General features: G+C 46.3%; 1 protein-coding gene across 1 annotated transcript in view; it reads left to right on the forward strand.

The window, feature by feature from the left end:
* B4GALNT4 (beta-1,4-N-acetyl-galactosaminyltransferase 4) overlaps positions 1-15,688 on the forward strand; it is a 188,033-nt gene that overhangs the window by 85,546 nt on the left and 86,799 nt on the right. Inside the window, exon 2 of the mRNA XM_048483594.1 lies at positions 6,867-6,982. Coding sequence (XP_048339551.1) covers positions 6,867-6,982 — 116 coding nt within the window. The remainder of the gene's footprint in view (positions 1-6,866; positions 6,983-15,688) is intronic.

The following is a 15,688-nucleotide window of genomic DNA, read 5'->3' on the forward strand; positions in this document are numbered from 1 at the left end:
CAGAGACTTCAGTGTCCCATATCTAGGTGCTTTCTCCTCAGAGACCTACATACAAGCCCTCTGTGTGATTTAAGTATTGCCTTTGTGATGATTTTTCCCTAAGACAGTGTTTCCCAACCTTTTCGGGGTCAGAGTACCCTTGACCTCACTCTTCATATCTCATGGTATCCCTGCCGCCACCCTCCACCTTCCCCTTCCATTGCCCCTGCTTGCCACACACCCCACCTTCCCCTCTGGGGGTGGTGGTGGCTGCTGACCTTGTGGCAGGCCCTGCCCCATGGGCCAGCTCTATGTCCTTGCTGGCGCCGGTGGAAGACACCACAAAAATGAGGGGGGGCGGTAGTGTTGCCGTGGTACCCCTGGGACATGGTCACGTCACCCCAGGGTACCAGGGAACCCTCGTTGAGAATGGCTGCCCTAAGACCCTGGCTCAAGTTTTCCATTCAGCCTGGCCTTTAGTCCTTCACTAAAAACCGGCTATCCAGCCTCTTGAAAACCAAAGCTCTCTCCCTCTCTCAGTTCTGACAGCTTTGTCCCTTCACCCTAAGAACATAAGAACATAAGAACTAGCCTGCTGGATCAGACCAGAGTCCATCTAGTCCAGCATTCTGCTACTCGCAGTGGCCCACCAGGTGCCTTTGGGAGCTCACCCTCTTTTTCTTTCTCTCCCTTGAACACCTCTGGTTTTTTAAACATCTGCAGTACCAGCCAGCCAATCAGGTGGAGCTCCGAGTTAACTCTTGCTCTGACAGAACTGCACTTTAAAGTTAACCCTTACTCAGCAGTCCGTCACAGCTGGTAACACATTCTCCCCCAAACACACACACACACACACACACACACATCACACACACACACACACATCACACACACACACACACTTTTCTTGCTATCGCTTTTAACCACAGATATAAGAAAAATGCTTTTCCAATTGAATCTTTGGTTTTGCTCAGCAAAGTTTGGGTGTGTGAGTGATAGAGAAGAGGTGAAATGAGGTGGAAGGAAAACAGAGAATGAGAGACTCAAGGACAGCCTTTTCTTTAGCATCAAAAACACTCTGAGCCTTTCTTTGGTTGCAAGCTGGTTGGGTTTCATCCTTAACAGGTTTTTTCCCCACACTGCTCTCTCTTTCCTCACTTGCCAGTAGGGGCTGGTGCTTAAAGCTAGCAAACCAGCTTAGGGAAGGATCGGTCAAAGCCTCTCCCTTCACCAGTCAGGGTGCCCTCTGTTGTGTGGTGAGGATCTCAAGATGTGCGGTAGAAGCTCATGTGGAGCAGGAACCTTGAAGGGTTTCCTCTTCTTTGCGGGCTGGCAGGGATAGGAAGCATCGGCATATCAGTAGAAAATGGTGCCCGGGGCAACACTTGCTCCAAATGCCACTCCACCCCCCTTACCTTTGCAAGCTGGGGTCTGGGCCCATGAGGCAGGTATGACCTCCGATGGAGGGGGGGCGGCGGCAGCAGCTGGCGCTGGGTTGCGGGCCGTAGCAACTTTGCAAGTTGCAAGGAAGGTGAGTATTCTGGTGCGGCATGGGGGAGGGTTGACTGGTAAAGCTTAGGGGGGTGGGGGTGGAAGGTGTGGCTAGTGGTAGGGGATGGTTGTAGGAGAACATGAGGGTGAGTAGGGTTAGCAGGTTAGTGTTAGGGTGGGGCAGGGTGGCAAGGTGAGGTTTGGGGTGGGGGAAGGTTTGTAAGGTAAGGCTTTGGGTGGAGGGAGGGTTGGAAGGTGTGGCTAGGGGAGGGTAGGGTTGGTAGATGAGTATGGAGGTGGGGAGGGTTGGCAGGTGGGGGAGAGTGGCAAGGTGAGGGCTGGGGTGGGAGGGTTGGCAAGGTGAGGCTTGGGGGAAGGGAGCATTAGAAGGCTTGGGGTGGAGAGGGTTGGAAGGCATGACTAGGGGTGGGGGGAAGGTGGAAAGTGGTTGGGGGTTTAGTAGATGAGTATGGTGGGGAGGGTTGAGAGTTAGTATTGGGTGGGGGAGGGAGGCAAAGTGAGGGTGAAGGTGGGGGAAGGTTAGAAAATGAGGCTTCGGTGGAGGGAGGGTGGGAAGCTGTAGGTTAGGGTGGGGGTGGCAGAGTCCAGGTTTCCTTGTGGGGGCAGGGGGAGGCAGGGGAGGGCCTGTGGAGCTGCTCTGTGGGCCCACTGTTCTTTGCGGGGGGCAGGAGGGGCAGGAGAGGACCCACAGAGCTGCTCTGCGACCCCGCAGTTCTTTGCAGGGGTGTAGGGGAGGCAGGGGAGGGCCTGTGGAGCTGCTCCACAGGCCGAGATTTCTTTATGGGGGTGGGGGAGGGCTTTTAGAGCCACTGAGCAGCAGCGGCAAGGCATTGCTATCCCAGGGCGGGGGTGTTGCTTTGTGTGGAGCAATTTTCTCCTCACCCCATGTGAATGAACGGCAGCCGCCCCGGACATTTGTCCCTAGGCTGCCCCGTTGGAGCTCCTCCTCTGCCAAAATGTCACATAATTTTTTGTGTTGTTCTTAATGTCTGGACATATGCAGATGCCACTTTCAGGTTCTTTTTTTTAGAGCGAGGGTTACTCCCAAAATTGTATTTTTAAGCCAGCTATATGTTAGATACAGAGGTGTTTCATTATGATTGCAAAAGCTGCATAAACCCCCTCGAATCAGATAGCTCGAATCAGATAGCTCGAATCAGATAGCTTAAAATATCATCTTTACAAGTCTTTTTTTCTCTGGTTATTGTAGTGGTAATATTTATACTATGTTTTTGGAAAAACGGTTCAAAATAGATCATAACAAATCACAATATAAAAACCAATATAATAAACTGATTATTAAAATTACTAGAAAACGGTTGGAGGAATACTTGTTTTCTCAAGCAGATCAAGGTAATTACCGAGGAAGTAGACCGACTCACAAAGAGGTGTTTGTCTGGTGCCTGAATGCTAATGCTGTGATCTTTGCTTAAAGTCAAGGGGAAAGGAGATCAGCTGTTGATTTCAAAAATGGAAAGGAAGCTGCAAATCTCTTTGGAACAACTAAAATTATGGCAAGGAAACCACTGTTGCTGCCATTCAGAACTGACAGAACTGGCTACTGGGTCTGGAACAAAAAATTCAATTCCCCGTGGCTGCTTAAAAACTTGTTCCTCTAAGAACAAGTAGCTTCCTGTCCACAGGTCAACGCTGAATAGGAAATCCGGGTGGGGAAAACAGGTATTGGGTTTTATGCCTTAATTCTGCTCAGTAGGTTATTCCACTCTTAATGCTGTATGGTGTTAATGGTGTTTCTTGTGTGTTTTCAATTAAAATGGAAATTGGTTTTATCCTGTTGTTATGTAACATTTTAGTGAGCCTGATGACTTCATTGAATTCACATTTTAAAAGGAAGTACTATGCATATATAATCAAACTATTATCATTATATAGTACCGTTCTCGTAGAACTTGGTCCTCTTTCTTTGGCCTGAGAAATGTAAGACAACTTGTATATGCTCATGTGAAAACCTGGTTTTCACTGGGGGTTTTTTTGTGATTGAGAGAGTGTGGTTGAACTATTTTAGGATATATCTATGGGACGCTGCCATCTGAAGCTTGTTCAGATCATCAGTGCCAATTGTAGGCTCTCACTTGTGTTCTGGGCCTTCAAGGCCAGAAGTACCCTGTTGGAGTCATATCATAGGTCAGGATCAATACATAGAGTGGAAAAGTTTTGTCCATCCACTTAGGCTGAGTAAGGGTTCTATCTGCATCATCTTCCTCCCAGAAGTAATTTATTGAACCCTTCCTTTCAAGCTGAGGCAAATGTAAGTGAGTGATGGGAGCTCTCTGTCTGAGAGATTCATATTACACAGGAGAGAAGTCTCCTGCCAATAAACAATTAAAATCTCTCTCTGACTTCTTCAGCCCAACCAAGACTAGGTGTCCTAAGAGATTTTTTTTGGTTACATCCATCTTGCTTTGATTGAAAGCAGTCTTCTACTCCTTAAGAAACCTATGCTTGACTTGCCCTGGGATAGGTTTCCCATGGAGACAATACTTCATTCTGTCCTGTGCTGTACTTATAATTTACATTCTTAGAGACTCCCCACTATTTGTGTGTTGGTTTCTGCACCACAGAAAAAAGTGGTGTCTGTGGCCTGAGAAAAAACTCTGATGCCTGACCTATTCACTGGATATTCTGCCAGAGCTATTAGCACCAATGGTGTGATAAGGTTCCAGTTTCCATACTTAGTTGCACTAGTTAGAAATAACGCTCTTTACATTATCCTTGATTCCAGTCCTTTACCTTAAACTTCACTATAAGTAGACTTGCAATATAACTCAAATCACTGTTCATCACCTGCAAAATTAGGTAGTGAAAGACACACAATTCCATCCTGAAGTAGTTTTGTCTGTTGTGTGAGAGAGTCATCCGCTGTGTTTTCCATTAAATCCTTATCACTGTATTGTAAAAACACAACAAACCTCCAAAGTATCCATTATTCTTCATAAGTTTTGGTCTGGTGGACTTAATGTTACAGAATTTTCTGTACTGAATCATGAAGTCAAAATAAATCTTAAGGCCTATGTTGTTTGGAAAGTTGACTGTTATGTGGGAGATCTGAAAGTGGAGTGCTTGCATTCACTGGAAGCCGCAGTAAGAAAAGAGAAAAGTTAATAAATACGTCAAGAGATATGAGACACTCTTAGGATTGCAGCAGGATGCACTCTGTCACAGAGTGCTTATGGCCATATGTTGAAAAGAGTTCTTAACAGTCCCTTCTCTGGTCAGAGTTTATCCTTGTTCTCATATAACATTTACAGTAAATGTAATTAAACATGACACTGATGAGCCACAGCAAACTTCTTAGTGTAACTGTAATGAAGGAGACATTTTCTTAAAAAGCAATGCACTTTTCTTGGAAACAAAACAATCCTAACAATCTGGAAGCTGTTTTCAAGTCCCAGAGCACCCCTTCTGCAGGCTCATGCCCACTTTAAAGAACATATTCTCTTTCTCTATGCACCTGAATCCTAGTCACATTTTAGATGTTCCAGGATGGCTTTTACCAATACATTTCATATATTCTGCCATTGAGATAGGTACAATGTGAGATCTACACCAGGGCAGGAAAAAGGAGAGTACTGCACCTTATCCTAAGTTCCCAAAGAGAAAGTATGAAAGTGTCAGGTGAGGGGAAGGGATTGCTGCTGAAGGGAGCTGTCATCCCCCCCCACCACCACCACCACCACAATCCCAGATTCTTATAGTACTGTATGAAGGAGCAAGAGGTACTCTCCATAATTACTGGGAATACAAAGAGTGTTGATTACAATGTGACCGGTAGTATCATCAAATACTTGTAAATCTTACATCTGATTTCTCGTCTTCCATATCCCATAGAGCCCTCCATGCTGGGCTCGTTTGCTTATAGGATTCAGCACTTCACAGGCCCATACAGAATGATGCTGAAGAGCTTCTCTGTGTGTTAAGTTCTATCAAGTCTCTTCATAGGTGATCCTATGAATTAATGATCTCCAAAACATCTTGCTCAGGTCTTGCAAACTGAAGGCCATGACATCCATGAATAAGTCAGTCCATCTCATGCTGGCCTTCCTCTTTTTCTGCTTAAAAAGACTTCCATCATATAACAACAATAAAATTCACACATTAAATACGTTAAAAACCTGGATAGCGATGGGCAGGTTTAGCACGGCATGGAAATGGCTCAAATCTGCACCGATACATTTGCCCACCTCACCGGCATAAGTAGCACCTACATCAGCAGGAAGGGTAAACAGGACTGGTTGAATATGAATCTGCCACGGTGTCTTAGTATGCTTAAGGTTGACTCAGCCTTCCAACTTTATGAGGTCAGTAAAATCAATACCCAGTTTGCTGGGGGTAAAGTATAGATAGAGTGCCATGGTCGGATCACTTCATCCTTAAGGCTCGGATTGAGACTGCTACACTCCCCTGCTTAGGCAACGGACTTATTTGGATCTGCCTGTGCAGGCTGATGGACCTGAATAGATTCCAGGATGCTGTGCGGGAGTCCCTACCTGCTGACAACTCTCTTGGGGTGCCAGACTCTCTGAACCAATCAAGATTGTCGCTCCAAAATGTCCTCTCTGCCCTGTTCCAAATTAACCCCCTGGTATACAGAGGGTCTGAGGAGGATGAAACGGGACCTGAGACAACTAGAGCGAGTATGGCGGTGCACTCATGACAAAGGACCAGATACTTGTTTAGGACGCTTATGAAATCCTACGAGAGGGCAATTAAGGAGGCAAAGAAGAACTTCTGTGTCACCTCACTTGCCCCGGTGAGCACGTGCCTGGCACAATTATTTGGGTAATGCAGTCGACCTCCGGGGGGTGAGGGGTGGAGATACAATGATCTGGAGAGGATTATGCTCCGCCATCTGTTTTCTGTAACAGCATTATACAACTGTTGCTGGGCGTTTATAGCCCTGTTGTTTTAATTGTTTTAATTTTTGTATGGTGCTATTTTAAATGCTTTTAATGAACTGTTATTGACTTGGTTGTGACCCATCCTGAGCCCTGTGGGGAATAGGGTGGGATATAAATTTGAAAATAAATAAAAAAGTGTAGATGACTTGGGAAGGCAATGCTAAACCACTCTGTAAAAATACTCTTGTCTTTTAAACATTGTGATGTAATGTCACTCCATGGGTCAGTAATTGGTGGTTTACCTTTTACTTTGACTTACGATCTCATTTTTCTCCAGTATCACTCACCATGAAAGACTTTTTTGGGAATAATTTCTCCAAAACTGCCCTAACTTCCTTATTTCATGCCAGTGTGGAATTTCAGGAAATTGCGGGGTTGCTCCCTTTGTCTGGTTTGGAGTGAGGGCTGATGTAAGCCATCTCATGCCCTCTGGGGTATTTATTTTCCCTTTCCTAGATGGTGAACGACTGGCTGAGGTGACAGATCCTGGCAGACGAGTGGCTGGGGCCCAGGCGGCATCTTTTCACAGGAAGGCTGAAGATTCCAGCGAGAGCCGGGAGGATGAGCAGATGGTAACCTTGCTTGCATTTGGTTTCGTGCTTTCTCTGTGTATTTTGTTAACTAGAAAATAGTTTCATAACAATTCCTGTTTGGAAGTAGAGAGACCTCCGCTACTGTTTTGTAATTAATATTCATACTAAGGGAGACGGGATTCTAACGTACTTCAGTGTATGTGGCGGTTAATGTTGGGGGAGCAATCTAAAGACATCTAATGTTTGAAATTTGGGGGAGCAATCTAAAGACATTCAGAAACATTTTAATAAGAATTCCCTAATCAATTTTACATGGCAGTAGAGTATCCAGACACAGGACAAACAGCGGTGCTCTGGCCTTGAGGCTATGTATGATTTCTCACATTGAAAGATGCATTCACATAATGAACTGAAAATTGCATTAAAAGATGCACTAACTATAATGAACTAGAAATTGCAGTTGTGGACCCTTGAAAATATTTTAATTGACTTTGTGGCTCATGCTTTGTGACATGAGCAGTGTTTTCTTCCTTGACAATTTATTGTACTGTTTGGATTTTTGAATTTTTATCCATTCTATCCTAATGATGCAAGATGACTTACACTTAGACAGACACCACTCGGATTAAATACTGATGGAGAGGATTGAAAAGGGCAAAGACATTTGAGAAGATGTAGGAGATGGGTGTGTGGGTGTGTGTGGGTGTGTGTGTGTGTGTGTGTGTGTGTGTGTGTGTGTGTGTGTGAGAGAGAGAGAGAGAGAGAGAGAGAGAGAGAGACATGTCCGGGGCTGGACGGGACAGACCCAACCCCACTCACGACCCCTGACTTTCTCCACACTGGGACCCAGCAAGGAGGGAGCCCTCTCCTGAACTCACCAACAGGGAGGTTCTGTCGCCGGGAGAACTAGGGAGCGACCCCACCACGAGATGGGAGCCAGCCACCAGAGGAAGATGCAGCTACCCCGAAGGGACCCGGCCAGCCAGTCCCCTTCTACCACCCTCCCCAGGGTGGGGAGGGCAGACTGCCCACCCCAATAGTGATGGGGCAGGGAAAGATGAAGCCGGGCCATGGGCAGATGGCTCAGAGTTCCAGCCCCACTAATCAAGCAGTGGGGCCCCAAACCCCGCCCAGGGCAGGAGCTTGCTCCGGGATTGGTGGAGGGGAGGTGAAGAGCACATGGGAAAAGCAATAAAAAGGAGAAACAGAAGGAGGAGGGGGAGGTGAAAGAGAGAGAGAAGGCAGAGAGTGGAAGTGGGAAAGATGGAGTAGTGTGGAGAAGGAAGGAAGCTGAAGGAGGGGAGTGAGACTCAGGGCTCCTTGTGGGGCCCAGAGGGGCGAGCCTAGGGGCAAACAGCCCAGGAAATGCCTAAAAGGGGGTGGGGACTTCAGAAGACTGTGCATGGAGGGATGAAGCAGCAGGGACAGTGAGCCTGCTTTAATCCTGTGGCTCAAAAAGCTAGCTGAGCTGTGCTGCACCCCTACGACCGGGTGTAAGGACAAGTACACCAATTTGTTTTAAAATCAACTATAGCTTTTCATGACCCACAGAGTGAAAAGCTTTGCTGTGATCTATGAAACACAATCTGATTTGCTTCTGAAATTCTCTTGTATGCTCCAGTTAAGAGCTACAATAAATTCTCTTTAAAATAGTGAAAGTACAGATGAGAACAATAATGACAACAGGGAATGGATATATCTGGTGTGTAGAGAGATCTCTGATGGTGATCAGCAACAGGGTCAGATAGGTTGTGTCCTTTTGGAAATGCCATTTTGTGAATGCAAAGGACACAGAAAGTGATTGCTCTTTGAGCGATGACTCATTCAACAGCGCGTTGCTTTGTAGTCCAAAGGGAAGATTTGCAATGTCTCTGCTGCAGATGCAGCGCTGCCTCCCCATAGCGCTGGTTAGTAAGTTATTCACATCCTGTGTAGTTCATTGCTTCAAGGCTTTATGACAAAGCACTGCCTATATCCAGCACAATCAGTTTCCTCAGGCAAGTTATAATTGCAGAAGAGTACCTTAGTTTGGAAGAGAACCTAATGTCATCAATGTTATATGAGGCATTGGAATTTTCAGGAGAAAGTATCAATAGTGATAGCTTCGAAACAGTACACAGCAATTAGCATAAGCAGAGGAAATAGTGGTATGTTGCATACCCATATACACACCAAGATGCCAAGGATGTAGGTAAGGGGAGGGGGTTCCCGGGTTTAACCCCCCCATTACATTTCCGAAACTCCACCCCCATTTGTGGGCTTTTTGTATTTTTAAGTGTTTTTCCAGTTTGTGACCTGCAGGGGGTGCAGTTTTTAGGCTAGCGGCACCAAAATTGCAGGAATTTTTCAGGAGAGTCTACTGATGACACCACCCAGGTTTGGTGAAGTTTGATTCAGGGGGTCCAAAGTTATGGACTCCCAAAGGGTGTTCCCCATCCCCCATTGTTTCCAATAGGAGCTAATAGGAGATGGGGGCTACACCTTTGAGGGTCCATAACTCCCTTCTCTCTCCCTCATGTGTATGTGTGTGTATGTGTTTCACTTCCACTCGAGTTATTGCCTATGTACTGTTTTCACTGCTCATATCTGGCCATCTGATTCCAGCATCACACCGGTCGCCCATGGGCGGGGGTACGCGCAAAACTCAGATTTTGCACCAGGCTCCATTTTCCCTACCTATGCCTTTGCCTGGAGGGGACTTCTGGCTGCCGGTTGAGAGCACAGCTGGTGTGAGGGTGGGCTGGTTGGGGCAGGGGAGTCTGCTGTCCCTGGCCTTAGAGAGCTGCTTTTATAAGCACTGAGACCGGACTTGGGGAGGTGTGGCCACGCCCCCAGGGGCAGGTAGGAGCGTGGCCCCACCCCCAGAACCCACCCCATTAAAAATCTATACCTACATCCCTGCAAGATGCTAATGTTGCCCTGTGCAGAAGCAATAACTCTTAACATTTGGTAATATGTTGATTACATGTCCTTAGAAACCAGGGAAGATCAGAACTAGTTCAGGCAAAAGCAAACCCATTTTAACTGTTGTAGCCTGCATTTTTTAGAGATTGTTATGAGATGCTACAGACATAGGAACTATCTTCTGGCTTATTGATGGCAGTGTTCATCTGTATTGTGGATGCAGCATAAGATTTTTTAATGTACATTGGAGCCAGGCCTGGCAGCATGAAACTTCTGTGCATTCTGAACTTCTCTTTTGAAACTGCCCTATGTACTATGCAGGTGGCACCACTGTTATTGCTCAAAAAATTGGAGGTTGAGAACAGGCGAACAAGCAGTGAAGAAACTGTCTTGACTATGCTATATTAATATTCTAGTGGGTTTTGTTTGTTCCTTAGCAATAGCATCAAATATTTGTAAACATTTTAGATGTCATTACAGCTGTTTATTCTGAAACAAAAAGTCTCATTTCTGTATCAAGAAAACACTTTTTTCCCAATTGTGAATCATCCACATTTAAGCTGTATTTGTATACAAATCATTTGCATTTTGTAGAACTTTGAATTTTGTTTTCATTCTTTTTTTTGGACAGTGGAGAAGGTGGAGGGGAACACTGCAGATTCATCTGTAGAGGAAGATGTTCATAGACTGAAGGCACTTGATTCTGTGCAGCCAGACTCTGTAACTACAGAACATCTGTATCTATGTAGCTATGGCCATACTTTTTCCATTTCCATGTAGAAGGAAGAAATAATTGAACTGAATATGGATGGCACAGTCCACAAAGTGATAGGACTGATGCTGGTATGAGAAGCTGACAGAGGCGTACCAGGAGAAAATGGTGCCTGGGGCCCAACCTGCACCAGAGCCCCTCCTTCCCGCACCCCACTTACTGCTGCCAAAAACCACTGGGGGGGGGGGGGGCGGTGGCATGGTGGACGCTGGAGCAAGCCGGGCTTCGGGTGCCATTTTCTTCTGGTTGGGCCAGGAGCCTGCCACAGGGCTGCTGGGGGCCTGCTGAGGGCTTGCTGGGAGCCTGCTGTGGGCCCACCGTCGGGTGCCCCTTGTAGCTGGGCCGAAGCTGTCTGGTGTTTTCCCTGGCCACAGCAAGGCCCTGGGGGAGGTGCCATGGCTATCACCAGCCCCCCGCAGTCTCGTTGATAGGCCAGCAGGGTCAGCAGCTGTGAGGGCAAACGACTGCTGAGGCACCTCCCCCCGGGGCCTTGCTGAAGCCTGGGAGAATGCAGCCAAATGACCACGGCTCGGGGCACTTCCCCAGAGAGGCCAGTAGTGGGGCCGTGTTCTCCCAGACCACAGCAAGGCCCCGGGGGAAGCACCCTGGCCATCACTGGCCCCCTCAGATGCTGGCCCTTCTGGCCCCTTGATGAGGCTGCAGGGGCTGTCGACAACTGGGGCGCCTTCCCCAGGGCCTTGCCATGGCCCAGGAAAAGACCAGGCAGCTTCTGCCTGGGACACTTCCCTGGAGAGGCAGCTCCCACCAGGCTAGGCAAGAGCTTCACCACCTTCACTCACCCCGAACTTCCTGGGCTGCATGGCAGGGAAGCTCTTGCCAGGCTCTCGGCAGCCTGGCAAACTTCAGGGTGAGCAGAGCTGGGGAAGCTCTCAACGAGCCTGGCAGGAGCTGCCCCACCCCCTTCAAGCTTCCCGGACAACAGAAGACCTGGAGAAAGTACCCTCCATCCCAACCCAACCCAAGCCGTGGAGAGCCTGGTGGGAGCTTTCCCACCCCACCCCCCTTAAGCTCCCCGGGCGCTGGGGCAGGGAAGTTCTCCCCAGGCTCTCGGCAGTCCAGTGAGCTTGAAGGGGGAGCGAGGAAGCTCTTCCTGGGCTATCCATGGCACAGCTTGAGTTGGGATGGGCGTGCTTTCTCCTTCTGTGGCCCAGAGAGCTTGGGAGTGGGAGAGGGCAGGGCAGGGCTGAGGTGGCTGTTTCTGGGCCCTCTGTGGCCCGCGGGGCTTGAGTTGGGGAGTGGTTGGGAGCGTGTATGGATTGGGGGGAGGAGGATGGGCTAAATCGCCCCCACGTAACAAAATGTCCTGCACCCGGGGTCATCTGACTTCCCCCCATGTCCCAGTCTCCAATGCAGTTGTAACCATAGTGATGCAGGGCACAGAAACAGGTACTCTTTTTCACTGAAAGATGACAGGAGATCTGTGAATTAATCAGCCATTTCCTGGAGATCTATACAAAAACATTGTACTTTCATTTTCCAATTAGATTGCCTACTCTTGTGCAAGGGAGAGTAATTGTAAAACAAAATAGCAGCCATATGGATTGTTTGAGAACTATATTAAAGCCATGGTGCTGAATAACATTTCAGGAAATAATTCAAAGTTAATTTGTTTTGGTTCCTTCTGCTGAGTAAATGGCAAGATGTCCTTCTGCTGTCATTTGACTTGTCTGGTCATTTCTCACAGGCCTTGTTCATTATCAAATGTAAGCCTGGTGATTTGCAGTCAGCCAGTGCTCTTCAAACTTCTTAGTACAGAATTGCTTTCTGCCGTATATGACTTCAACAATTGGCCTGTTGTCTGCCAGCAAGATTTTGCCAGCTCCTCCTGTACAGATGAGCAGCAGTTGAAGCACTGCAGCTATCTATGGTGGATGTAGAAAAGGTCAGAATGTGATGTTGAAAGCCATTTGTGGTTAGGTAGTATGTTAAACATACTTCAATCCCTTGCACCTGTGTTGCAGGCCACAGCAAGAAAAGCAAATGCATGATGAATTAGTTCTTTAAACACTGCTGCTCCCAAAGTTCACTAAAAAGAAATGAGAGTACATGCAGCTGGGAACAGCACACCAAGCAGCAAGTGACAATGACATGGCAGTGAGGAAAGCAACTATAAGTGGTAGTCCTTGTCACAAAATAGCCTCTCTGACCCATGAGCCCCATTCCATTTTGGCCCTCCAAGGCATTCAGGTACACAGTGGTCATCCTGAGTCTCTGCCCAGTGACACTCCACTCTCTCACATCCATGTAAATCCCAAAGGACCAGCAACTCCTAGCTTCAGTTCTATACAGTTTATACAGTATATTGCTTTTCTATACAGTATATACAGTATATTGCAGGCTTCATCTGGTGCTTACATCTCTTTCTACTCCAGAACACACATAGTCTATGCAGCAATGGATCGAGCAAGAAATATTAAAAGTGCACACATGCATTCCTTTGTCCTTGAACCCTAGAAGGTCTTTTTTGAAGGCAGCCTCTTTAGACTTAAACATTTCAGCATTCTAAATACTTCTTGTTACCTTGAAGTCTTTTGTCTGGGCTGTCTGTCCATTATTAGCTTCATGTGAAAATGGCAGCCAGCAAGATGCGTCAGCCCAGGTCTAAGAACACCGTCCTCCATAAGAAATTAATGGAAATGGTTGTCACAGAAATGGCTCTCATTTCCCTTGTATCCAAGAAATTTATTTCCTGTGTCTGCCCACACCCCTAAGGGTGAGTCCTTTTCTTCCTGTTCCTCCTTGGAAAATATATTGTCCGGCATTTGGCACCCCCAATCTCTGTTCCCTTCCAAGGTGTCATAATTCCACCAGCACGTGAAATGACCCTTTCACTGTTCTGTGCTAAATGGAAGCATTTATATAACCAAGTCTTTACTGGATGCTTGGGGGATCCATTAATGGGATGGGGGTGCTTGAGAACTTCTCTCCTGTTTCCTGTCCTTGTGCAGAAGGAGAAACATCTTAAACTGAATATGGGCATTTTGTAGCTCCCAAGTGGAATGCATTTTTCCACAGTACTCATCCTTTCATAACAATTGTTTATCTTTTCTCTCTCATACACATGTTCTCTCTCTCTCTCTCTCTCTCTCTCTCTCTGACTCTCTGTTTGCTCAAGAGTAGAGAGAACCTTATCTAGCCCTGCCAACTGGAACATTTCCAAAACTGCTATCAGTACTGTTGTTTTGCTTCTTTTTCATTTTACTGCCACCAGTATTTCTGTAGCACACAAACAAACTGAGAAATAAAGCTGCCAAATCTAACAGACTGGCCAGGTAGTCAGGAATATTGATGACAATTGGTTTCTGGAGAATCCAATCTTTTGACATTGACTAAAGTTGCTGTATCCTTTATTTCTGCCTCTTACACATTTTAATTATCATTATCATTTATTATATTGGGGTTTGAGTACTTGAGAAAATGTGCTATCCTCATCATCTGTGTAAGTTGCCATCACATCACAGCTGGCTGTGGTAACCCCGTAGGCGTTTCAAGGGTAGAGATGTTATGGGGTGGTTTGCCATTGCCTGCCTCTGCGTAGCAACCCTGGACTTCCTTGGTGGTCTTCCATCCAAATGCTAAGCAGGGCTGACCTTACTTAGCTTCTGAGATCTGATGGGACCAGTTAGCCTGAACTATCCAGATCAGGGCATCCCCCTCACAGAATAGACCATCTGACTAGCTGAGTATTCAGCATTAGTTTTTCACACTGCTGTGCACACTTTCAGTGCACATTGAGTGGTGCCCTGCCTGATAACAGTTTTTGCTCTTGGCAAACAAACTGAGAATTGGACAAGTGACTGCCATGGTCTGAAGTAACAAAAGATGCCAGGTGTGGGACATCTGTGTAATTAGAGGCTGCATCCCTGAACATGCTCTCCTCTCTATAAAAGAGCTGATGCAGTTGTTACAGAATCCATGCTCCCAGCCAGTTGTGTGGTCAGTTGCTACACCTGCATGGTAACAGCTACAAGTATTCACTGCCATCCGCATTTCCATACCAGTGATGTGTGCTGCTGGGAACAGGGACATTTGCAACCTGCTTATCATTGGGATTGTGCAGATTTTCTCAGCTGTGCTCCATTTATTATTCTGTGACTTCATAAGGACGTGGATTCAGCTCTGCTTGTCTTCTGGTGACAAAAGAGATGTTTGGGGTAGATAATAATTGACTTCATGTAAAAAAATCCCTTCCCAAGATAATTTTTGTTGCCCTCTCAAGTCACTGTAGAACAACAGAATTCCTGTGCAATACAAATTATAATATTGTGACTTCCGATATATATTTCCAGTAATACTGAATCCCATAGTTCAAGGAGAACTTCAGTAGTGTCAGATTGCCTAAGCTTCCCTATTGTATGACGATAATTTTTGAAGAATATACAAACATATGATAAACTCTTATGAAGAAATGTCTTTGATAAATTTGAGCTAGTTTGACATTACACTGTTACAACGAATGGGTCTAAGTCATGAATTAAAGTTCAAGCTGTAAGTTTGCTTAAAGACCGAGATTCTTTTGTGTTGTTTGTTGCCCATGGAAATTCAGCTATCTCTACAGCCATAAGTCATAAGAACATAAGAACATAAGAACAAGCCAGCTGGATCAGACCAGAGTCCATCTAGTCCAGCTCTCTGCTACTCGCAGTGGCCCACCAGGTGCTTTTGGGAGCTCACGTGCAGGATGTGAAAGCAATGGCCTTCTGCGGCTTTTGCTCTCGAGCACCTGGACTGTTAAGGCATTTGCAATCTCAGATCAAAGAGGATCAAGATTGGTAGCCATAAATCGACTTCTCATACCACTACTTTGATTATCCTTATATTGATTTCCCACAGACCAGTTCAGTGATACAAGCCTTGCATTCCTCACTGATTTATTCTCTTACGGTATATTTCCTTCAATTTCCAGTGTTAAATAGCCCTGCCAAAATAAAACAAAACATGCAAAAGTTATTAGCCTGAAAGCATATTTAGTAGCTTCCTTTCCCATCCATTTATGGTCCAAAAGGAGAGAACACATTTTTGTAAATTTCTCTGAACATGAGAAGTAA

Source organism: Sphaerodactylus townsendi, linkage group LG02 (assembly GCF_021028975.2).
Source record: "Sphaerodactylus townsendi isolate TG3544 linkage group LG02, MPM_Stown_v2.3, whole genome shotgun sequence".
NCBI classification, from domain to species: domain Eukaryota; kingdom Metazoa; phylum Chordata; class Lepidosauria; order Squamata; family Sphaerodactylidae; genus Sphaerodactylus; species Sphaerodactylus townsendi.